This window comes from Salarias fasciatus, chromosome 13 (genome assembly GCF_902148845.1).
Source record: "Salarias fasciatus chromosome 13, fSalaFa1.1, whole genome shotgun sequence".
NCBI classification, from domain to species: Eukaryota; Metazoa; Chordata; class Actinopteri; order Blenniiformes; family Blenniidae; genus Salarias; species Salarias fasciatus.
In genome coordinates this window covers 16,210,421-16,235,234 of record NC_043757.1, presented here as the reverse complement: position 1 = coordinate 16,235,234, position 24,814 = coordinate 16,210,421, and the positions used below count along the sequence as shown (strand labels likewise).

General features: G+C 43.3%; 2 protein-coding genes across 3 annotated transcripts; both read right to left on the bottom strand.

The window, feature by feature from the left end:
* Positions 1-1,475: 1,475 nt before the first annotated feature.
* drgx (dorsal root ganglia homeobox) lies at positions 1,476-6,607 on the bottom strand. The gene is made up of 6 exons (XM_030106635.1): positions 6,525-6,607; positions 5,660-5,760; positions 5,009-5,110; positions 3,254-3,423; positions 2,570-2,682; positions 1,476-2,467 (listed from the first exon to the last, which is right to left on the bottom strand). The coding sequence occupies exons 1-6, from the start codon at positions 6,580-6,582 to the stop codon at positions 2,088-2,090; spliced, it is 924 nt and encodes a 307-aa protein (XP_029962495.1). The 5' UTR covers positions 6,583-6,607; the 3' UTR covers positions 1,476-2,087.
* Positions 6,608-8,320: 1,713 nt separating this feature from the next.
* ercc6 (excision repair cross-complementation group 6) lies at positions 8,321-23,083 on the bottom strand. 2 transcript variants are annotated; one of them, XM_030106577.1, is made up of 22 exons: positions 23,010-23,083; positions 22,328-22,536; positions 21,421-21,649; positions 20,976-21,096; positions 20,768-20,879; positions 19,918-20,632; positions 18,297-18,428; positions 17,017-17,175; positions 16,001-16,136; positions 15,583-15,753; positions 15,211-15,387; positions 13,980-14,096; positions 13,480-13,575; positions 12,578-12,796; positions 12,099-12,209; positions 11,671-11,790; positions 11,332-11,426; positions 10,661-10,806; positions 9,951-10,526; positions 9,681-9,849; positions 9,521-9,599; positions 8,321-9,443 (listed from the first exon to the last, which is right to left on the bottom strand). In XM_030106577.1, the coding sequence occupies exons 2-22, from the start codon at positions 22,521-22,523 to the stop codon at positions 8,970-8,972; spliced, it is 4,350 nt and encodes a 1,449-aa protein (XP_029962437.1). In that variant the 5' UTR covers positions 22,524-22,536; positions 23,010-23,083; the 3' UTR covers positions 8,321-8,969. The 2 variants fall into 2 exon arrangements, with proteins under 2 accessions (XP_029962437.1, XP_029962436.1); XM_030106576.1 differs by having other exon boundaries at positions 8,322-9,443; positions 19,918-20,635.
* Positions 23,084-24,814: the final 1,731 nt, after the last annotated feature.

The following is a 24,814-nucleotide window of genomic DNA, read 5'->3' as shown; positions in this document are numbered from 1 at the left end:
CACCATGCAGAACTTAATGATGATCGGAGTCATTATAACTTCAGCTTCCTTTGTTTTGGCTAATGATTAAATTCCACAACTACTGTATTCAATTTTGGGGAGATTGAATGTGTTTTCCACGGCTTTTGTACGAGTTGGCTGGATTCTCTTGTCCACAGTGGTACATTTGGGAAAAGGAGCTGATTTGTTTACGGATATTGTGTTATCATTAGCTGCCATGTCACTGGGCTTAACATCTTTGCTCTGGAGCTCTCTCATGCACTTAAATCACAAATCATTATATTAGAACATAATGTTTTTGGTGATATTATTTTGGGGCGTCAGTAGGTTCAGCAGAGTACCTGCATTATGAAGGCCTTATACTCTGTTTATTTACTGAATGCACTGACATTTTAAAAATCGTGTCGCATGTATATGTTCAAATTTGTATTAAAATAAAATATAAATACAAATGTAACCGGAATTCTTTGTGTAAATAATTACAGTACTTTTATGAAGTGGATAAAAATAATCTGTAAAATCTTTTTTTTTTTTTTTGTTGAAGTCTTAAAGTCAGTTTGCAAAAGTGTGACTTTATTAGTATATTTTTGAGATATTTACAACATGCACACATACACACACAATGCCGTTAAAAAAAGGGGGACGCTCTGTACTCAATGTACAACCTGGCACGACTTCTGACATTATCCCCCTCTTCGGTGTCACCAGGGTGTCGCCTCATCAATTATTGAACCAGTACTTCATGGTAATACATAATTTCTTATCAATTATTCATGATAATGTGTGTGTAGTTTACTTAATTGTGTTATTGACTATCAAAAGTAATTTCCTGAAAATCCTCAAGGACGCAAATTGAATCAGCCGAACTAGTACTGGTGTGTGCCGCGGTTAAGTATTCTCAATCTGATCAGCTGAGCCTTTATCCAGGAGTCACTCTGGTGACGAATTCAGTAATAATGAATCAACAAATGTACTGACCGTGATAAACATAGGATGTGAAGAGCCCTGAGGTGATGAGAGATTACATTTAATATATATATAAGATGTAAATCCAACATTAATAAAAACCATGTATCACATTTAATGGGGTTTATTGAAAAAAAAAATGCTTAAAGGTGGACGGAAGAGGAATAGAGAGTGTAAAGCGTTCCTAAAAGTAAATAAATGATAGGAGTCACAATTGTGCTCCTCTCCCGGCTTTAAGGGAAGCTGATAAATAATGTAACAGAACAGATGGCTGGAGCGAGAGGCAACAGGAGAGGAACATGAGCGACTACATCTTTAATTGTTTTAAAGAACATGTCACAACAGGACTGGAGTGTCTCCTGTCTGCTGGCGCTACAGATGTGCTAACAGAGCGGGAGGCACAACTGCTCACTCTGCCGATAAGTCCACTTCAACCTGCCCGGGTCCAACACATCCACATCCTGTGTTCTGGCACATGTACATGTTTACACACACACACACACACACACACACACACACACACACACACACAAATGAAATGGCTGATTAATATTATTAAAGTGCACTTTCACTTTAAAATCAAAAGAATGAGAGACGACTGTTTGGACGGATGGCGTCAGTGTCAGTCATATTGCCAAAAATGCTGCAAAAAGCCCTCGCTGTCCTGGCACGAGCTCTACACACACAGTTTACATGCAGGAACATTCACAATGTAAGCATCCGTCCTCTTAATCAAACACAGAGGAGATGTAATATTTAAATTCACATTATCTAACATTTCTTTGTTGCACACGCGTTGTATCTATTTTACTCCTTCAAACAGAGTCCAAGAGTGCATGAAGACAGATATAGATCCAAAACCACAGTTGTGCTTTTTTCGGGGTGACGAGGCCCCAGATCACCGGCATCTCTCACAATGATAATTTACTGTCAAATAAATATCTTAATGTTTGCATCCATAAATTGTGATAGCAGAAAAGTTTGTTCCAGTCCGTTTGTTGGAGTCGTTTTCCAGTCGTTGTGCTTGGTCGGTCGTCAGACCGGAGGAGAGTAGAGGAGGAGTAACAGGCACGATCACACAGATTTAGAGAATCAGTACATCCTTGTTTGTGTCCAGTGCCTCATTTTTTCTCCAGCGCCTCCTTGGTGCAGTGAGGATGTTTGTCGGAGCCGCCGCCCAGGACGGGGACCTTGGCGGTGGGGCTGGGACTGGAGCTGTCCGCTCCTCTGACGACGGCGCCGGGCACGTCGATGGCGGGGCCGACGGCGGGCCTCACCACCCCGGCCGCGCTCACGCCCACTCCGGAAAGGACCCCCACGCCGGCGCCGGGTCCGGCCGCCGCGCCGAGCAGGTTGGCGGACTGCAGCACGGCCTCCGAGTGCTCCCTGGCCTTCATGCGCAGGGCGGCCACGCTGGCGGTGCGGTTGCCCTGACAACCGTAGGGTGGCAGGAAGGACAGGCCCATGGGGTCAGAAACACAGCAGGAGCATAAACCGTTACCTGAAGAAAAAAAGAAGCAAAAAATGAAATTCATAATAAGAATCAGATCTTCATTATCTTCATCAGCATTGTTAATTGAAAAATAATTAGAAAGACTTTTACCTTTGAGCGTGGCGACCTGTGAGAGCGCCTGGGCATAGGTGGCAGAATTGAGGAGAGTGCCTGGTATACAGGAGGGAAAGAACGGACCACCAGGACCCACGGTCCTGTTGATACTGGAGAGAATACAAACACTCCCTGTAATTATTTAGTTAAAATGTGTAATTTGACATTTCATATTTTTAGTGCACCTACACATCTACAAATATCAATTACTATAATATACAAGTGTCTTAAATGGTTGTAATCAGAATCAAAATAACTGAAAAGCATTTTAATCTACAGTTTTTTCGGTGTCATCTATACATCAGAGCCAAAATAGAATTTATTATTGTTATATAAACAGCAAAATGTTTGGTGAATCGAGCTGGCAGTGCTCAAAAAACAATGAATGAATGGAAAGAATGAATAAAAAGTGAAATGGTAAACTGTTTAATTTATTTAAGTTTTTTTCTTGAGGGTTTAAAAAGTCTATACTTTGTTCTAGGAGGAAGAGGAGAACAGGTGCATGTCCTTTGAAATACAGCAGGCTTTCTATTGCCGTCCATCAGTGTAAATAATTTTGTTTTTATTACACAGATCCACTTAGTCTGCAGCTCGACTTCAGGATTTTATTTTGTCAAAGAAGTGGTATCAGCGTGACCACGGCAGTACCAGCTCAGACAATCATCGGTCCATCTTTCTCACCTTTGTTGCATCTCCAGAGGTTCCTTCTGCTTCCTGGCCTGATCCACCGGGGACTGAGAGTTGATGCTGCGGGACGGAGGCGTGCCTTCGCTCATCTCCTTCCCTCCGTCAGGGTCTGAGCTTCCTCGCTCCGTCTTCCTCCACTTTGCTCTGCGGTTCTGAAACCAAACCTGCAATCAAAGAAGAAAAGAAATGAACTAAAGTCATAAAGAAGTAACTGGAATGCCAACTTATTTTATTCCTTTTATATTAATTTTCAGAATGTATATTTTTTCCTAATCAGGTCTAAATAAATTTTCATTTCATTAGAGCCAGAGTTGATGTAAAACCTGTTTTTTTTTTTTTCCTTCTGACCTATCTGAAGAGGTGTGTTGATCTGTCATGTGAGCATTCTGACTGCCCTCAGTCACTGACTGATCCCCAAAACTTCCCCATCACGCAGCCGAGAACCTGAAAACATATAGCCAAGTTCTGCTATCTTAATCGAATGAAGGTCACTGCCTATAACAACATTTAATTGAGCAATTTTTCATTATCATATTTTAATGACTTCCCACTGACAGTTGTGCAGCCCGAGAGAGAGGCAGCTATGATGAAGTCGTTTATTTCCCTATTTAGTGATTGTTTGACAACATCAGATTCGATTAGGACTTGGTTCTAGCAGGCATTAATCATGATGTGTGAATGGAGGTTAGAGTCGGTGTGCATGTGCTCTGCATCCCTTCCTATTGTATTCCAGGGTATAAATGATGTCAACAGCCTAACAAAACGCGCGCATTCATTCGGCATAAAGAAAGGACAACATTTTGGTGGCAGGACAACAATACAAGCAATGGACTTATCTCACCCCTGCACCTTCCAGCTAGAAGTCGCGCCCCCCCACACACACCCATCTCTGAATGGGCTATAATTGCTCCATTAATCTCAATTTGCGGAGTGCTCTTAATGCGGGGGAGGCCCATTGACACTTTACAAAAAGGGGGGCAACAACACTACAACAGAAAGGAAATTTATTTTCTAATAATAATGTAAGTTTAATATCCCTGCATACTGCGGTGGATTCATGTTCAGATTTAATAATAGGAATGTGGTAATCGGATTAGGAGGGGAATAATTTGTTTACAATCCCTAATTTACAGCACTGGATTCCATTATCAACCCCGCCATTGGGTTTAAGCGATAGTAAGATGACCCTGGGGAACAAAAGGCAAACTATTATATTTCCCACAATTAGATCTCAGCGCACAACAAAACCCAAAAGCGAATCTGGAATGCAGGAAATTACATACAGGACACATAACTTAATTACATCTGGCCAAGTTTATAACGGCGCATATGTGCAGGGCAGGAGCGGAATATAAATTGCCAAAATGAAGGTGCGCGGTGTGTGTCTGTTTTCAAGAGTGTGTGTTTGTGTGTGAGACCGAATGAGAAAGACAAAAAAAAAAAAGAAAAGAAAAATCAGTTTCCCGGAGTCTGCAGACTTTCCCCCCACTTTCAAAGCACACGTGCCTTTCCGGGAAAAAGGGCTCGTGCACGGATGATGTATCCCTGCCTCTAAGACGCGGACAAATTAGTGAAGAACATTATCGCTGGTTAATTATGAATGACCGATTAATCAAGCTAATCTAATATTAACCATTATGTTGATGTTATTAAAGTGCATCGCAGGGATGACGGAGTGGCTTAATTTGGCCTCTCGCGCACGGTCAGACGTGGCCGGGACACGCCGGCCCGCCGCCGCCGCCGACTCACCTGCACGCGGGCCTCGGTCAGGTTGATCTTCATGGCCAGCTCCTCGCGCGTGAACACGTCCGGGTAGTGAGTCTGGGCGAAGACCGCCTCCAGAGCCTCCAGCTGGGCGAAAAACAGCGTCAAAACGACCTGCCAGCAATCTACACTCCATTTTATTTCTTAAATATATTTTTTTAACTCTCTCAAATCCGACAGGGAAAAAGAGGTTGTTGCATAAATAGAGCGAATTGCTCTTAAAATAAGCTCAAACATTGGCTTCATATCAAATAGACTGCCTGCATCGAGAAGGCAATTTACACTTTTGCCCACGCAGTGTTTAACGTGACAAATAATATTTCATGAAGATTTTCTTAATCCAGTATTTCTATATCCTCATATATAAAGCAATTACGATATTGCGTTTTCGGTTTGTCTTCAAGCCAGTGATAAAGGCCTCCATTTTTGTGCGTGATGGTTATCTCAGAGGCACAACTCTGCCAAAGTCCCTCATTTTGAAAACTTGGCCAACTTTTTTTTAATAATATAATCAATTTCCTTACTTTTAATATAACAAAAGTGTGTGTGTGTGTGTGTGTGTGTGTGTGTGTGTGTGTGTGTGTGTGTGTGTGTGTGTGTGTGTGTGTGTGTGTGTGTGTGTGTGTGTTTAATTACCTGTTGCAGTGTGAACGTGGTTCTGTTTCTGCGCTGTTTCCTGCGAAGAAATCCATCATCAAAGTCAGCCGGGGCGTGGTTGCCAAATCCGCTTGTATTCACTGGAAAAAAAAACGAGGCGATAAAAGAGAGTTTGGCAGCTTAAGAAAATGTGTCAACTAAAATTAATACAATTTTTTTTTTTTATTTAAATCAGCAAATGGGGTCGTGTAACTTTGAATCGAGCAGTGAAAAGAAGAAATGCGTCAAGAAGAATATAAATATTGGCACAAGCAAGACAGAGTTTGCGTTTCCATTAGGAGCATGAAACATTGATGGTGTGTGTGTCCGAGGGGAACCATGACTGGCTGAGAGCCATGACACCCAACATCTGTGCCCGGGACAGAGCGGCCCTCCTGCCCCGGGGCGACACCAGCAGCTTCCCACCAGAAGAGCCTTCAGGGGGGAGGTCACACTTAACCCCAACACACACATCTCAAGGTGTGGGAAACACTAAACACACCAGAATGACTCAGGCGTTACGCGCAAAGTTTGGATTTTAAGGAAAACGTGTTTTAAAAGTGTTTGACCGCGGCTTTCCAGTCATCACAATAAAAAAACTGCTTTTTATAGCCTGGGTCTCCTTACTTTAAATTATTAATTGAGAACAACAGTATAAAATATCTTAGAAAAAAAGAAAAGAAAAACATCTGCTCGGGCCTATTGTCCGCTTCCCAACAACACACACACTTCGCGCACTCGCTGCTGAAACGCCACAAAACTTCACACACCGCGTCTTTACGAGAGAGACGCGAGAAATCTTTAAAGACTGCATTAAAACAAATCCAACTGAAGATGTGAAGTGAGCACGAGAGGAAAAACTCACAGGTGTTGGAGCGGCAGCACTCTCCGTCCAGCTGAGGCGGACAGTGGAAGTAGAACATCCTGGTTCGCGTCGGAGCGGCGGAACTGAACCTGCAACAAACACACACACACAAAAAGTTTGATTCGCATCGGCGGAGGCGTCTGCAGCGCGATGCGAAACGATGTGGTGAAATCGTTTTAAGTTGGAAGCGGTGTGGATGCTGACGGAGGCGAGGAGCGCATCCTACCTGCGGAGAGGAGAGGATGCTGAGGCGGGCTGGCGCTCCGGAGCAAAGTGGCTGCTGCTCCAGTGACTCGCTGGATCTGTCTGGGAGTGTCCAGCTCTCGCTCTCTCTCTCTTCCGCTCTCTCTCTCTATCTCTCTCTCTCTCACACACACACACGCCACACTTACATCTCTCTCCCCCTGTTCCTCTCTGGGAGTGTCCAGATGTCTCTATAACTGTATAACTGTCTACAGAGTGTTAAGGCTTTCAGCCTGTGTCGCAGAATCTCACGCCTAATTGGTCCTAATCGGATTATCACGGCTTTGTCTCTCTCACCCTCAACCCCTGGTGTGTGTGTGTGTGTGTGTGTGTGTGTGTGTGTGTGTGTGTGTGTGTGTGTGTGTGTGTGTGTGTGTGTGTGTGTTGGAGAAAAAAAGAAAGAAAGAAATAAAGATAGAGCGAGAAAGAGAGATGGGAGACATGTCCATGGTGGCAAACGGCAGTTCAGCTCTGGAGCCAAAGGAAAAAAAAAAAAAAATTCATCACAAGTGATTGTTATTCCAGAGTCAGGCATATTCCCTAACCATAAACATGCACACATACCCGCTGCACTTTTTATTTGGTTCTTTCATATATTAAAAAAAGGAGGATGACTGCTTTTGGGTTTTAGATTGACTGTCGGGCGGGTTAATTGCTCGTCAGGGTGTGTTAGCGGGTCCACTTTACAAGGGGTTGCGCACGTAGAACACTCACAAGGCCAAATTTTTGATTTTGTTCACAGCAAGGGGTCCTGCGATTTATTTCGCTTCCTCAGATAAATGATCTGCTGCGGGACCCTTTCAATTAGTTTTAAAGCGCATCTGGGACGGCAGAGCGCAGACGCCATGCGTCTCTGAGGTGGAGGCAAAATGAGGCTTCGAGAAGCAGCTGAAATTTAGAAGAGGAGTGCGGGATTGGACTAAACCACATAAAGTGCAGAAAATCCCTTCTAATGGCGCGTAATTGGTTCTGTAATATCATTACAGGCGGATAATGGCCAGTTACAGGGCCCCGCGCTATTAAGGGTTTCCCTGGCGTGCAGCGTTTATGTTATTAAAGGGGGAATATAATGATATTTTAGTTATTAAATGCGCGTAATTAATTTATGCACCACTGAAAATAAAGTTGTTATTATGACCTCGGCGAGGTGCGTGGAGAAAATTGAAATCAAATAACGGTTGATAACTTTATCCCAATATTTGGTCTAGACAACTCTGACAAGAGAGAGCGGGCCTGAAGTGCGCCTGTGCTTCCTGTCAGCGCCTTTCCGCTCCTTCCTCTGACAATTGCGCAAATGGCTGAAATGAAATTAAGCTCTCAGACATTTACACAAACTAACTTTAGGTATGTGCAAGATTTCTGGCCCTATTTTTAGGCCTGGGTTGTTTTTACAGTCATCTGATGATTTTGATCTTGCAATAATATTCAATTTTGATTCACAAAATAATATAAATTGTTTATGCAGGAATTATTAGCTGGCATACTTTTTACCTCATATTTTTAGGTACTTTATTGAAGTGTTCCCTTCTGCACACAAATACCATAAAAAAGGAAAATAAAGCAGTAATCAATGCATTATTTTAATATATTCATATAAAATTTTTAGGTTCACAGTTTTTCCTTTTTATTATTTTTTTGACAATGAAAGCAGTGAGTGAGTGTATTTCACTTTATTTCCACCCTCAGTACAACTCACAGGCAAGTCAGTTATTACAAAAACCACCAAAAAGTGGTAACTTCTTATTTACAGTGTACATGTCTGCTGCTTCAACATTTATAGAAACATTGTACAAAATATGAGACAAGAGAAGCTGTGACAACACACCGAGAACGTATCTTGTTACTGGAGGTCAGGTAGATCCAATATTCGTGTAAATAGACAGAATTCAAGTTTAACCAGGTACAGAGAGCAGTGAGCAGAAACAAAAGATCAGAACAAAGAAGCATAAATATCAGACAGTCACAATGCAGCTGAAAGAAATCAGACAGTGAGCTGGAATTCACTACCAAGACAGACAAGTCATAATCATTAAATTTGACCACATAATGGTTTATATGGCCCCTTCATAAACAACCGTTAACGAATGATTTTGATTCTACTTCTATTGGTTAAACGGATCAGGTTGACAGAAGAAAACGAGAGGTAAAGTCTGAGAGATGAAAAAGATATTGCAGATCAGACATTGTGAGGCGGCGCTTCGGTCAGCGAAAGCTCTGCTTCAGTCTCCAGATGCCCTCCTGGCCGTTGGTCCGGTGGAACTCACAGATGCTCCTGAGCAGCTCTCTGAAGACGGGCGCCTGCTGCTGGGTGAGCCTGGGCTTGAAGTACTCCAGCACCTCCTGAGTGGTGGCCTGCCCGTCCACGTTCGCCTGGAAGGCGACGAAGTTGCGCAGATCGACTAAAAGCTCGTCGTGCTCGGTGGGCGGAGCGTTGGGGAGGCTCCTTCCTGAAGCTGTGGAGCCATTATCCTCCTCCTCCTCCTCCTCCTCCTCCTCCTCCTCCGGTTCTTCCCGGCGCCTTGAGGGGATGTTGAGGTGATTACGAGCTTTCATCTTGGCCAGCAGCGAGGACGATGACAGCGGGGCGGAGTTTGAGTCACTTTCTTCCACCTCCCCACTGAAATGTGCTCCTGAACCAGGTTTCTTTGACAAGGATTTCTTTACAATAGCAGCATCCTGAAAGGAGAAACCAATAAAATCAATAACCTCATCATCCATATTGCTATATTGTTTGATAAGAACCATGCTACTACCTTGCATTTGTTGGATATGGGGGAACTTTCAACAGAAGGCGCTTCTAAAAGTGAATTCTTCTTTTGCCCAAAACGTTTTCTGAAAATGTAAAAACAAAGAGAAGTTATTTATGTTGACATTTGAGAAATTAAAACTCAGTGTAAGTGTGAGACGACGTACCGTGCTGGCGGAGGCGGAGCTCTATTGTAGGGCAGCCTGCACTGCTGCCGAGACACCTTCAGAGCTTTGAGGGCGTCTTTGGCCACCCTGTTGGCCTCCGCCTCCACTAGAACGTAATCGGGGTTGGACGACTCCATAATGGTGTCATGCTGCATCACACTGTGGATACCTAAAGAACCACCAAGGAAAATCAGCACAGAGGCCGACTGTTAAAGGAAATCACAGAGACACGGCAGAAATAAGGAAAGAATTTCCAACAAAAAATCCTACCAGATTTCTTGAAGAGTTTTGCCAAAACGTAATCATCAGATTTCTTCTGGATGCCGGTTCCGTTGTCTTCGTCGTCTCCCTTCTTAAAGGTCCTTTTCTTCACCAAATGAGAGATGCGCTGGCCTTCGAACCGAGCGTCCCGGGAGTGTTTGCGCTTTTTGCGCTTGTGTTTATCCGCGGCGGCGGAGTCACAGTGCTTCCTCTTCTCTCTGTGTTTCTGTGGACTAGTCAGGGCAGAGCTCGCCTCTCTGTGCCGGTGATAGCCGGGTGAGTTTGAATCATCGATTGCCGGCTTGGCTGCGTCCCAGTCTCTGTTGTTATTCTGTCCCGCGCGCTGTGTGTTGGCTGAATTGTTTGCGACTGTATCAATGCCGTTTTGGTTAGCGCTGGGCCTGTTCACTGCTTTGCCCTGAGAAGCTTCCAGGCCTGGAATATCTGTCGAGGAAGGTCCTCCGACTGCGAGCGTTTCATTCCGGTTTGCTAAGGAGTGTTTAAGTTCTTGACTGCCGTGGTTTGCTGCCGGCGATGGTCTCGGTCTGTTTGGTTTCTTGGGTGCTTTTACATCAGAGCCCGTTCCTATTTTAGGATTAAAAAAAAAAAAAAAAAAAAAAAAAATGCAAATTCATGGGAAGATAGAACAATTTGATCAATGCAAAACAGAATGGTTCTTCAGTGAGAGCAAAAATGTACAAATAAAATAATCAGCAGACCTGCAAATATGGCGCTGGTCTCTGTTCCCTGAGCTCCGTCGGGATCAGACAGAGTGAAAAGCTCATAAATGTCATTGGACTTGAAGAACCGTCGTTGCTTTGGATCCTTTAGAACGCGATTGGTAAGGAACTGCTTGAAGATCTGCCTGGATTATAAGAGACATAAAATAATTAGATGCTTGCATGTGATTTGCTATTTTACCTCAGCAGGTGATCCTGATTCTGTGTCACCGCAAAGTAGTTTGGCTGATGGATGATAAAATTAGTTAACTTCATGACTGCAGGTATCAAAATAGAATCCCTGCTTTTTCTTGCACCCTGCTTTCCGGAAAGCTCTTTACAGGCGCAAACTAAACAGAGCAACAGTTTAGAAGTCCTCAATTGGCCATTTAATAATGTAGGAGAGCTTTTCAATTACTGAGAACTGGCAGACTGCAAGTACTAATACAAGGGTGATGTAAGCAATTAGTCAAGTCATTACCAATATTCATGAATGTGTGAAGTCGATGGGAAGACAACAGAGAGGACTAGTTGAGAAAAATGTAAAAAAAAAAAAAATCAAGATAATTCCCAATTTAATTATTTCTTTTTTTTTTTTTAATGTGTTATATGACTGAAAATGTTTGTAAGGAGAACTAATAACAGTCATATGTGAAAAGCTGCTGTCTGACCTGTGGTAGATTTTCTCTTCAATGGTCCCTGCAGTCAGCAGTCGATAAATGGTCACTTGCTGTTTCTGCCCGATCCTCCACGCTCGCTCTCGCGCCTGCAAGCAACATTCAATTATAGGATCAAGGTGTAAAGTCGGGAGGGAAAAAGGAGAACGCATTGCTGAGTGTTCTTCCGAGTACAAACGGAATAAATGTCAGAGAGGGAGAAGCAAGAGGCATCAGTATCCAGCTGGAAACATTTAATAAATAAAGCTGCTTTATGTAACAATCAGACTCACATTTAAAATAATTGAACTATTAAGTGTTTCATTTGGATATTATATACGGTTTGTATCTAACCTGTGTGTCGGTGCTGGGGTTCCAGTCAGGGTCATAAATGATGACTCGGTTGGCTCCAGTCAGATTGACTCCCAGTCCTCCGACTTTAGTGGTCAACAAGAAAATAAAAATGGATTTGTCCTGTAACAAAGGAAAGCAAGCGGGAAAAGTGTTAGTGACTAATGAGCACCGTTTTCACAGCTTTACACTCATTCTGATGATCTCTTTTGGGTATAATCATAAGAAAATATCACTGCATGCTTCCGAAGACATTCAAATAATGACAGGATAAAAAAACAAAACTAATGCTAGAGCCGCTTTGAACAACAGATTGCCGTCAATTAGTGTTTCCACCTCGGGGTGAGCAGGGTTCCACTGCAGCGCTTTCTCCCTCAGGACAGGATTTTCATCAGAAACACTCAGAGCCATTAGGGATGGCTGATCTTTACCTCGTTGTAGCGAGCGATGAGCGGCTGTCGGGAACCTATCGTGGTCGTGCCGTCCATCTTCAGGTAGGAGTAGTTATTCTCCGTTACAAACACCTCCAAGATGTCCAGCATCTAGCAAGGAGCAGCAGATGTTTAAAAACAGCTGAGAGGAAGAAAAAAAAAAGAAAAAAAAAAAAGGGCAGGACGATCGCTGAGAAGAGGCAGAAAGAGGAAAAGATGGCCTGAGGTTTGGATTATCTCTAAAAGGATTAGTGCAGATTAATATTACATGGACAGAGATACCGACAGGGAGGGTCTCAGGTTCCCTCTGAGGTATAATCTCATTGCTATTGACTGCAACAGCTGGGGCCTCTAACACATATACACACTCTTTCTCTTGCACTTTGTCTTACTCTTACACACGAGAGTGTTCATCGGTGTATTCATGACAGCGGCGTCATGGTTTAGATTATCCAGCTGAAGCAGAACGTGCTGCCGACCTGTCTGGACTGAGTGAAGAGCAGGACCCTGTGTCCCTGTTTGAACCAGAGGCGCAGCAGCGACTCCACCACGATCAGTTTGCCCGAGCGTTTCCAGAAGCCAAAGTGTTCCTCCTCGGTGAGCTGGTCCTCTGGGATCCCCCTCAGCATCCGGGGCCCGCCGGAGAAAAGGTCTGGGTGGTTGCAGATCTTCCGCAGTGCTATCAGACCGGAGAAAACCTGCAGAAAGGGCAGAAGCAAGGAAAAAGAAAGCAGAATGTTTTCATGAACAGATCGTTGAGTTTGAATTTTTGACGGTAAACTTTACAGCGCTCCACTTTTAACCAAATACGTAGAGTCATTTCAGCCTGTATAGGTAAGTTACATAATTTATTTACGGACAATAAAGGCCGTGTTTCTTGATGAAGGCCCAATGGTCACTGCATAAGTAATGGTGGTTAATGGACTGAGAGTGACCACTGAATGCGTCTATAAGAGCGTGTGTGCACACAATCTGGTCACCCCTTTGCTCTCCGACCACGTCCATTTGGTCAGCGGTGATAAATGGGATGCGTCTCTCTCAAGGGTCTGGCTAATGTGAGAAGAGGAACTATCCACCCGGCTTAAATTGTGCATCTTAAAGAATACTAAAGTCAGGCTTTTAAGGGGTTTAACAAAACGTCCCTGGCAAAGTCATTTTAAATCGCCACTCAACGGTTAGTTTCCCCTCAACTCTACGCAGCATCTTAAAACCACACTGTCATATTTCCAGGTGAAAGACAGTAAAATGAAATTCATCAATTAGGTGGTTGAACAATGAAAAGGGAAAGGCTCTTTGTTGTAAAAGATCTCAAGCACGAATTCGACTCTTTATCTTAATATGGAAGTCTCAACAAAGAAGCACGAAGCAAGCGCTGGCTTACCTGCATGTCTCCATTTAAAATCTGGTAGACCTCTTTGGAATCTAAGAAGCTCTGGTACACCTGACGCTGGTCTTCTGTTAATCTGCAAAAGAGAACCTGCACAGACACAAACGGTGCAGCGTGAGGGCGCGTAATGAGCAGAGAACATCCGCTTTAAAGCCCCTTGATGAAGTGAAGAGTGTGAGATGAGAAATTAGAGGAGAGCCGTGTGTTTTTTGAGGCTGGTGCTGTCCTGAGGGACTGACTTAATGAGCTGAAGTGGACCGAGGAGCCAACCAGCGTCAGCCGCAAGGACAGACCAGAGACCGGCCACCTTAATAAATACTTGGTCCTTTTACTTTGCTGGGATTTTATTAGCTGGCTTCATCTGACAAGAGCCATGGACATTCATCAAATACTCCTTAGACGTGGCACACCAAGTCACGTCCAATCAGGTAAACACGTCCCCTGTTAGGAGATCCAGGAGTTCGGGGCTGTAGGTCTCGCTGTATGAGGAGTACCTGCTCGTTTTTGTCAGGTAAGCAGAGGTTGGCCTTGACGTCTGCCTTCATTCTTCTGAGCAGGTAAGGATTTATTGTGTCCCTCAGCACACACGCACACTTAAACGCCGTCTGCACCTGAAAAATTCACAAGAGTCAAACGTTTCAGGATAAACAAACACACCCTGTCAGCGCTCCTCCGGCATGGCTGTCATTTAGCCACTCTCGTGCTCGCTCCCTCGCGCTGCTGTCCCTCTCAGCCATTCCAGCCATTAAACATTGATCAGAGTGTTGTTGGTCTCCCGGGACGAAGCGCTGCTCTTTCATCTGCTACTGCTAGCCCGCTCCACTGGAGACGGGGCGGGAGTTTGAGGAAGACCTGGTCTCTTCCCACACAACGAGCTCCGCTGCAAATGGTGTGTTACACCTCATCTGGAGTCCACGCTAAAAGCCAGCAAGCCTTTTAAACATTAACTCACCGGAGATCCTCGGAGGGATAAAAGACACCTTTAGTAAAGCTGGAGGGGACAGCAACGGTGGGATTTAGGGATCACCGGAGGTCAGAGTGGAAGAGGACAGGAGTGCAGAGAGCAATCCAGTGATCTTTGCGCAAGCTGCTGAGTGGATTCACAAGGGGCTGCGAAATACACGCTCTGGTAATGGATCCCATATCAGCGCGCTCATAAAGCGCCTCCCCACGCGCATCTTTCTGCATACATCTCCTTGTACTTACACACACTTCACCTAACAGTCCAGGCCCTGCTTTTCTGGTCGGAGGATTTTGAGGAGGATAAAGCAGTGGAGCGCTGCCCTCTCTGACCATTTAATAACATTAATAATTAGTAAAGGTTTTTATTATCGACAGCGGAAGAAGCATCAATAGCCATCTTAAATAATTAAATCTATACAGTCACTGGGTTATTAACGATTGGACACTAATGACAAAGGGCTACAATCTGGCTCACTGGCTCTCTACTTTAGCCTCTCCCTCTCTCACACACTGGGGATGAAGTTCCTTTGCATGGCCCTACATTATCTTGCACTACAGTTAATGGCTCTGTTGTATCACCGTCTCGCTGTCTTTCGTTCGGACCTGCTTCCATTTAGCTCTCTGAAATTGTGCGGATTTGCATGTGTGTGATCAGAGTTTTTAAATGAGATTCAACTACACTTAAAATGAAAAATATTAAAGAATCATAATTAAAAAAACTGCACATTGATTTCTCCTGTCTGTGTGTAGATACTGACAGACCTGTACGGGCGAGGCATTGCTGTATCCTCCCATGGTAATGGGCACAGAGAACTGCTCCATGAAGACAGGCAGGGTCCCCAGTTTGCCAGGGAAGACGAAGTCAAACAGAGACCAGAGCTCCTTCAAATTATTCTGCATCGGTGAACCTGACAGGATGAACCTGTGAGGAGTGCGAAACTAGGAGAGTAAATGGAAAAAAAAAAACCTGTAAGTTACAGGACATTTCCGACTCTGAAAGGTTAGAACAAAAAGTGCAAGAACCAAATTAAAGATAGAAGAGTCGACTCACTATTCTCAACTAAAATATATTCATAAAGAGTTATTACTGCATGGTCTTCATTTGTAATTGCGTTTGTCATGTGAGAAGAATACCTGCTTGCAGGCAGTCGTAACTCCAGCGTTTGGGTTTCTGATCTTATGGCCTTCATCCAGTATGATGTAGTGCCAGTCGTAGCGCTGCAGGATGTCTTGCATATTCCTAACGGCTGAATACGAGGTGATCAGGATGCCATGGCACGAGGCTATTTCTGGCACCAATTTTTCCTGCAAAAGAAAAAAAAAAAAAACAAATACCAACTTTTATCAGCCCACATTTTTGCCAGTAAAACCACGATCGTTGGTGTTCATCGTGCTTCAAAGAGAGAACCAGTGGGCAACGCTGGCAGAGAGGAAGAGGGGGAGGTCAGAAGGTAAATGCTGCATGAGCAGACCTCTGGTGCCCCCCGGAGGAAAAAAAGACCAGAAACGAGGCTACACTTTGAGCGCCAGCAAGCAGAAAGTCACATCTTACCTTGTTGCTGGTGAAGGAGCCGGTTTCGTGCAGCACTGCCACTCTGAACGGAGGCCACCAGGTGTGGAACTCCTTCACCCACTGGTGCATGACTGTAGCCGGGCACACGATGACCGTCGGGCCCAGGCCGGCGTACCTATGAGCAAACGCACACAGCGAGCAGTATGTTTAATCCCACGCCTGCGATAAAGAGGAGTAAACAAAAGAAATTGGTTCATTTAACTTTATATAAGCTCAGCAAAATTTCATTAGCAAATTACAGTCATCATTTCTACCACAAATAACAGGAGATCACAGCTTATCGCAGCAAAGGAATGGGTGAGAACGTGCGAGGCGTGCACGCTGTGTGTGATGCTTCCACGCATGAGAAGATAAGTAAACGCACCGAATACTCATGGAAAATAACACGACCATCAAATAGCAAAGTGGAGCCGTATGAAACGGGGCACAAAACATGCGTGGAGGTATCATCTCTATTGTGAAAATTTACAAGAACTTTATCACACACAGACACACACACACACACAGACACACACACTAATGGGCTGGTATGAACCTCTGCCTTGTGGAGGCTATTGATACTGGGCCATAATTGAGTTTGCAGGCAATCAATTTGTGGGCGTCTATACTAGACAGAGTATTGACCATCAGGGAGGCTCCGCCTACTAAATGCGTGAGAGTACAGTAAAACCAGATTATCACAACCACTCTCTCATGATTTCTGTGGCTGATTTGTTGTTCTACACCTGCGCCTCCCCCAACCTCAGCTGCCTAAAATTCATTTAAGTGTTCTAACAGTAACACACACACACACAGACACACACGCACACACAGAGTGTCAGTGTTTTCTCTGATGTCTGCAGTAAGAAAGTGAAGAGTCTGATAATTGAAACATGTTTAATAATTCAGATGAACACTCTCAAGCAGAAATCCCCCTAATCAAATATTCATACCATACAGACACACAGTCTCTGGACACAGTTTGTTAGTGCGCGCATTTGTTTCTGCGGCTGTACCTGTAGTTGGACCCTCTCGTTCTCAGCTTGCTGTAGCTCAGTCCGGCGAGAAAGCTGATGACCTGGATGGTTTTACCCAGTCCCATCTCGTCTCCCAGGATGCCTCCCGCCTGCTGACAGTGGAGTTCCCACATCCACCGCACACCTGTCTGCTGGTACCTGAAAAGTATTCGGGACGTTTAAAGACCTGCACCTGACAGAAGCCACGAGCATTCGAACGAACACAGAAAGAGCAGAGCGGCACGCAAATCACAGTGCGTCTCACCGAGACGTCGGATCAAACAGCTTGATTCAAGATGAACGATGATTGTACTGGCAAGGCAAAAAATCAGCACTGTGCTACAATTAAATTCACACAAAGAGCACGAAGTGAATCGGTGCCTTGAGAAAGACAAAGTTAGATGTGATGCATAAATGCTGTAATGAAGAGATAAAGTCACAGAAGAGTTTGGCTGGGCAAACTTATTTTTAATTAACAGGCCGACCTTTAAAGTGATGTTACTTTTTTAAGCAAAAATGCAAGCAAAAACTTTCTGAAACACTGACTACTTCTGACTTATAGCAAGATTAAACATATCAAGTATAAACTTTACTGATGGACTAATTTGCTCACAATTTTCACAGGTCTTACTGAGCTGGAAATGTGTAACAGGGAAATGACATGGAAGCATTTACTGTTACAACTGATGCAACAGTTCATTAAGATCATAAAAGTAAAGTTGCTGGGTTTCACACACCATCAGAGATCAGCAGGGGAAAACGCCTAAGAGGCGATCAAAAGCATCTGGGCAGATCAATCACAGCAAAAAACAAAATCAACTCTTAACTTTAAATTCCTGGCATTATTGGTGTCGTAACATGATTCCACGTGTGAGATTATACATGGATTGTATTCACTTTGTCAGCTAACACAATTAAGTACTGTGGAAAAGTTTTATGCTTGTGTGGTCAAAGGCAACATATTCATCAAGTGATACCAGCAGGTGTTCAATTGACTGCAAACTTATTATGCAGCAGAGGAAAACAGCCCCAAACATAAAGCCGGTGTTTATTAGGAACCACCTGCAGCATGAAAAAATAGATGATGGTCAACTGAAAATGATGGTGTGGACAAAACAGAGACCTGATCAAGTATGTCTGAGTCAACATGAGGAGGTACAAGGATCCGAACTGGACTGCATTCACAGTTTGGTTATCTCAGACAATTGAAAAAAAATTAGAATGGAAGGAAAGCAAACTGCACAGAAAAGCAGAATATTGATGCTTCGTCGTGAACTTACTTGTAAAGTTTTTTCCAGAGAAAACCAGGAACCTTGAAGCCTTCGTCAAATTCAGCATCGCTGTCGTCTGTCAGCTCCTCGCCTCTTTCCCTCCTCTCCTCCCTTTCTCGGAGACGCTGCCGCTTCCATCTCCTGGTGAACAAATTAAGAAATACCAATGAAATATCTGCACACTGAGATGGTAAAACAGATTCTCAGTTTCAATAAGAAGAGAGAAAGAGAGAGCGAGAGCGCAGGAAAATTCACTGAGCTGTCAGACAAAATACCAAAAATAAAAGTCTACTTTCCTTTGAAAAAAAGGCTTTTCAAACTAAAATATTACTGAAACAGAACCAAATCATTTACTGCTTTTTTACTTTTACTCACAATAATTTGTAAGTCAAATTTGCAAACAATCTGGCAACAGAAGCAAGAATAAATATGCCATGTTGAGAGAATATTGTTTTTGAATGAATGAATGAATGATCTTTATTGTCGTTATACACCAGGTACAATTAAATCCCTCAAATGAGGCTCGTCTCACATGAAGAACCCACCCTGGGTGTAAACTTTGCATACTGAGGATGGGAACACTGAACCCTAAATGGGATAAGTGCTTGCTGAGAACAGATAGATGGATGTTCCACTTTCACCTCATGCACTCCGCAGTGATTTATTTTAGGACTCGTCTGCACAGGTGCATAGATAGGAAATGTTTTGAGTTGTGGGTATTTCCCTGGAGCGGTGGAACGTCTATAGCAAAAAGGGAAATGTAAAGGAGAACGGCTTTAATAGTGCGGGAGAGAGGGCAGTTAGAGGCACAGTCCTCATGCAGCAAATGAAGATTGATACAGACAATTAGTAGTGCAAGTTCCCCAGAAAGGTGTGAGGTGCAGCGGATAAGAATCCATCTTCATTTGGGCCTGGTCCTGTCACCCTGCCACAAAACTGGTCCTTTAGCTGGGCCTGGGAGACCACACTCTCTAATTAAGTCAAGACTAAGCATTGGTTCAGTTAATTACACTTTTCTGCCCCCACTCCACCCCCGACCAACTACAAATGCCGCCTGCTCTAATAATATCATTGCTCCTATAAGCTAGCCTCGCCATCCATGCTGCGACTGTGCCGTTGAATTGACATTCAGTCACTATCGTCTAGAAAAAGGACACATGCCAACACAATTTATTTGGCAGCTATAAATATGAAATCTCATTAGGGCTGCTCTTCCATTAATTTGAGCATTAGAGTGAGTGAGTGTATAAAACCATGTGCAGGAGGATAATTAGGCCAGTGTGAGAGCAGAGAGGGAGAAGAAGAGCGGGAGTGAATTTGCTTAGTCAAGAAACAGCTGCCAATCTCATCTGGGATTAGCTCTCTTTCTGCACCATGGAGCCAGCGGAAAACCAACTGCTTTTCTCCTTAAGTGAAAAGAATAACAATAGCACATTTGTCGCCACTGCCATTACAAATGTGAAGCAAAGTAAAAGGCTCAATCTGGTGTTTGTTGAGCATGTCATTTGCCAACAGAAATTTCAGCTTTCTCTTTAGAAGAAGACTAATGGATGAAAACTTTTTGCACCTTTGCTTCATAAATCCCACATTAAGTTTATAGCGGCGCGTACAGTTGGAATCACGACCGTACCTTATCCGCTGCCTGTAGTACTCCACATCTCCATCGTCTTTGCACTTTTTGCCTTTGCCCTTGTCGTCATCCTCCTCGTCTGAACTTTCGGGGCAGTATTCTTCCTCGCTGTCTTTATGCTTTACTTTCTTCCTCCCTCGCCCCTCGGTTTTTCTCTTGAATGGTTTCAATTCATACTCTTCCTCATCGCCATCCTCCCCAAACCCCTCCTCCATGGCTTCTCTCTCTTCCTGCTCATAATCGATCAATTCGTCACTGGGCACGAACTCTGACCCGTCGCTGTCGGTGTCCTCTCCGTCAACTTGTCTTTTCCTCCTCAACTTGGACTGCTGAGGCTCAGACTTGGGTCGAGCTTTAGGATGAGCCTTCAGAGCAGTAATCTGCAGTTTCCGCATGCGCTTCTTCAGTTTCTTATCCTTGGAGGAGGAAACCCTTCCTTTAGATGTCCCTCTGGCCTTCGCGTCGGGGCTCTGCCCAGAGATTCTCTTCTTCTTCAGGAGAGGGACTCGCTTCCTCTCAGTCGCCAGCTTGGCCTGGTCGGCCAGATACTCGTCAAAGGCAGAGTTCTCCGCAAGCATCAATTTCCGAGGCCCCTTCTTCTCCTCTTTTTGCTGGATTCGAGTACCAAATGGAGTCATGTGACCTTTACGGATAAGTTCCTCCCATTCTGTCTCCTGCACTGGCATGAGCATGCTGCCCAGAGTGGAAGGACCAGCTTCTGGTACCAGGAAAACAAACAAGTAGTTATCAAAAACACTCCTAAAATCTACCCTTGAAGTTTTTGTTGGGCAGTTGTACAGCACATAAAGAATAGAGAAACGTTTTAATAATAATACAAACAAAGCATCACCTTCTTCATCATCTTCAGCCATGAGCTCAGCTTCCACCCTCTGAACATCCTCTCCTCCCAGGATGGCTTGAAGTCGTTTCTGCTTGGCTCTGACTTTTTTTAGCTGTTTCTCCTGCATTGAAATTTTGTTTTTAAGATTGTGGATGTTTTCAAATCACTTCAGTACAACAGTATGATATAAATTTTAAGGTTTGTAACAGTATCTTACCTTGTTTTCTTTCTGCCGTTTGACAGATTCGATCTTCCTACTGATGTCTTTGCTGGAAGCTGCGTAGGGAGTTAGCTGCTCGATTATCTTGTTGATATGTTTGAGCGATGCTGTAACTGACCTGAAACACATAATTAGGAGCAGAGTGTTACGGACCAGTCTCTTTTTAACATTTAAGGAGTTATTTTAAGACAAAAATCAAGTTCTAAAATAAAGGAAAAAGGGGAAATCTGGTATTTTTCCTATTTTGCCCTAGATAAACTGTTATATTACCTACTGTTGTAAAAGATTACTCCAACTATAGAAACACATTTACAGATTTTACCACTGCTGATAAGTGATTTTTGCAAAGTAACATCTCAATAGGAATGTATTATCTCATGCAGGTTATTTTATAGGAACACAAAATAATCCCACAATACCAACAATCCCACTTGTATTTTACCTAACATCATCCAGGACAGACTGGTACTCCTTCTCAGCCTCAGCTTTGGCAGCAGCCTGACTGGCCTCCTGGATGGCCTCATCCACCTGCTGCAGGACACCTTGTTCGAGGACATCCTGATCATACACAGCCACACCGAGGCCCTGCAGTTCATCAGCTCCAGAACTGGCAGATGCTGCTTGGATGCGGAGTCGGTCGATATGCAGCAAGGCTCCAGGCCTTTTACCAGCTAGAAGTGGCACACAAGTCAAACACAGATAAATTAATAATAATACAGAAATATCAACACCAACTCCATTTACAAATCAAGATCGTATTCAAACATAACTTCATCTTGATTACTTTTCAATTGGTACTATTCTGTAATACCTCCATTCACATTTGGATCAAGGTGGAATCTATGAGATCTGATCATTGAATTCAGTTGATATTACATTTCTCTAAGCCCATTCTCAGGCTTGAGTCACTTTAACAGCGGATTTAAGACATCCAATGTTCACTTCATAATTTTTACAAATCACAAAGTCATCTAAAATTATGGGTGACTGAGAAGTGACCCTGAGTGAACCCAACACTTTATGACACAAACACTCTTTACATAACATACTGGATTTCTGTTTGTATATCTTATTAAAAGGGCATGCACCAAAGGCTGTAGTGGCTGTTATCATGTTGACATTGGCAATGCCACTGTATTAACATTCAATATTCATCCCTAACTCTCTAAGTGGTTCTAAGAGTCATCTTCCTCAAGGCGGATTTACCCCTGTTATTTCATGTGGTGAAATGCTCGTCATCTGCAATACAACACTGCAAAACTCATTTATTGCCAGGTGTAAACAAGGTCCAAGTCTCTGCCCTGATAAGCTGTGTAACAAGTCATTTTTCTATATGTTGCAAAACTCACCTATGCCGCTCTCCTCAGGTCCAGTGTTGGCAGGGTAGGCTGCAGCAGCCTCAGACCCCTGACTGCTGTCCGGGAAAGCACCGACTGCTGAGCCCCCTGTGGTCCCGTCCTCCTCCATCCCTCCCGGGGTGAGGGCGGCGCTGGCCGGGCTGGAGAGAGGAGGACGCTCTTGGTCCTCTCTGCCTTCTACAGGCATGTTGATGGTGCAGCTGCCAACCAAGTCATGAAACAGCCATTAAGTCACTGAGATCTCTGTCTTCCCATCGCTTCCAATCCATCGAAAGATTCATCAGATAAGAGAAAGTTTATGTGCACTGACTCATATTTCCACCACTCTAACTCTGAACTACTGCATCTCTTAATCTCTTGATATTAGAAACCGACGGGATTAAAACGTGGGTTGAAAGGATATTAAACAAAATGTCCAAAGTAAAGTTTCACATAAATGCGATAGAAAAAGAAAGACATGACATTGAAATGAACTTAATTCAACGGTAAAATATCTCATAGCCGTCCTTTGTTTACGTGGCTAAGCTACAAAGCTAAAGCTAGTCGACCATCATCAGATGTGAAGCTTTAAATAAAATCGTTCGGTGAAAATACCAACACGTTAAGCCTTAAGACATCGTATTAGTGTTTTCTGGAATAACTGCTGTTCATAATACGAGCGTCAATTACTTACATATTGTGAAATTACACAACATGACCAGCCTGGTGTATTATATCATACAGCTGCCAAAGCCTCCTCCACCTCCTCCTCTTCCTCCTGCTCTTCTTCTTCCTTGGAACAGGCCGGCTGGTGGGTGTTGTAGCTCACTGCTGCCCCCTGCTGTCAGCCGCGGTTAGGCTCCCGTTATTTCCTCTGGATTCCCATATAATGTGAGAAGATATCCAACTTCTGTTTCACTTTAGTGACTGAGTCCATGTATACAAGTATAGTTGAGTTTTTTTTCCAGCCTTTGTAAGGGCTGACAAAAAACAAAACAAAGAAAAAAAAAAAAGCCTCTCATTATTAGATGATGTAAAGGCGCCCTCCACTGTTTCTTTTTCCCCTCTAGGTGGCGCTTCAAAACCACTTATTATAGCGGTGTAGAAGCTCGCATGGACACTTGAAAGGTGGTCTGTATCACTTAACTTTAAAACCAAGAGATGATTATATTTCTCAGGGAAACAGATTCTTGTGTTAAAGGCATATATGAAAATGTAAATAATTAACATAAGCAGACTGTACTTGTTCATGGCTGTACATCCTCTGCTTGACGCCTGAAGTGATTTTAAACCACAACTGAAACCTTTTTTGCTTGTTTTTGCTGTTTAATTTCACATTTTATATACTGCTGCTTTTATCCACCTGCTGCTGTTTTTATCGTTATGCTGCAGTCACAAGGAAAGTCATCAAACTAAATTTCAGTCTGCAGAAATGTGCAATGACACTAATATCTGCAAAACATCTTATCTCGAAACATCTCAAATAGTCATTAACATCTTCTCACTTACACACATGCTGATTCTACCATATAAAATGATCATCTGTCATTGGAAAGAATTGGGCTTGGGGTCTTGTACAAGAACATTTTGGCACACAGAAAGGCAACCTGCTGTCCAACACAATCACTCCAGTTGTTGTGCTGTTTCGAATTGTAAAAGGGGAGATTATTTTGATTATTAAAAAAGAAAACACAATTCTTCTTTCTACTCTGATTCTGATGTTTCAGAAGCATGATGTGGTTCAGATTTACCCATGTGACGGGACTACTAGTTTTCGTTAAAGATAGCATTCACTTGTGGGCCGCTTCCTCATAATCCAGTCTTACCCTAATATCTGTTTCCTTTTCCATTGCAGGATTGTTTTCTTACTTTCTTTTTTACATCTGTTCTCTATGACGTGTGCAGAGAAATCTCGAAGAAACAGTCTTTTCTGTGTATTATTGTTCCAGCAATTTAGTGTGAATCAGTCCTGATGTCAGTAACGCATGCAAGAATTGAAAAATATTATCTTAATTCCAAAATAAGGTTAAACTAACCTAATAGTGATCAGATGTTGGAAGAACGAAAACTCTACTTCTGAAATGTAGAAAAGCCTTTGACATCTCTCACACAGGGTGCTTCTATATGTGTTTTGCACAATCAAAATTAGAATCCAGTTGCATGGAATAAGCTGCTCAGAGGTCCATGCAGGCCTTGCATCCTGAAATAAAACTTCTAAAATATTTATTTCGATATCAGTGCATCTTTGATAGTGCTTTTCACAAGTTTAAAAAGCCTGCACTCTCTGGATGTCACAAATATAATCATTGCCAAGTATTTGCATCTCAGAGGAAGTTTATTTCCAGTGTCTTGTAACAATAAATGAGGGACTTAATTAAAATATCTTCTTCGCCTTGCACTGTGATGCCAAGGCAAAAACCAGTAATCTTTCTGAACAGTGTTATTTGTGTAAGCAAACATATCTGTATATAGCTGAATATTGCTATCAGCTCTGGCGCA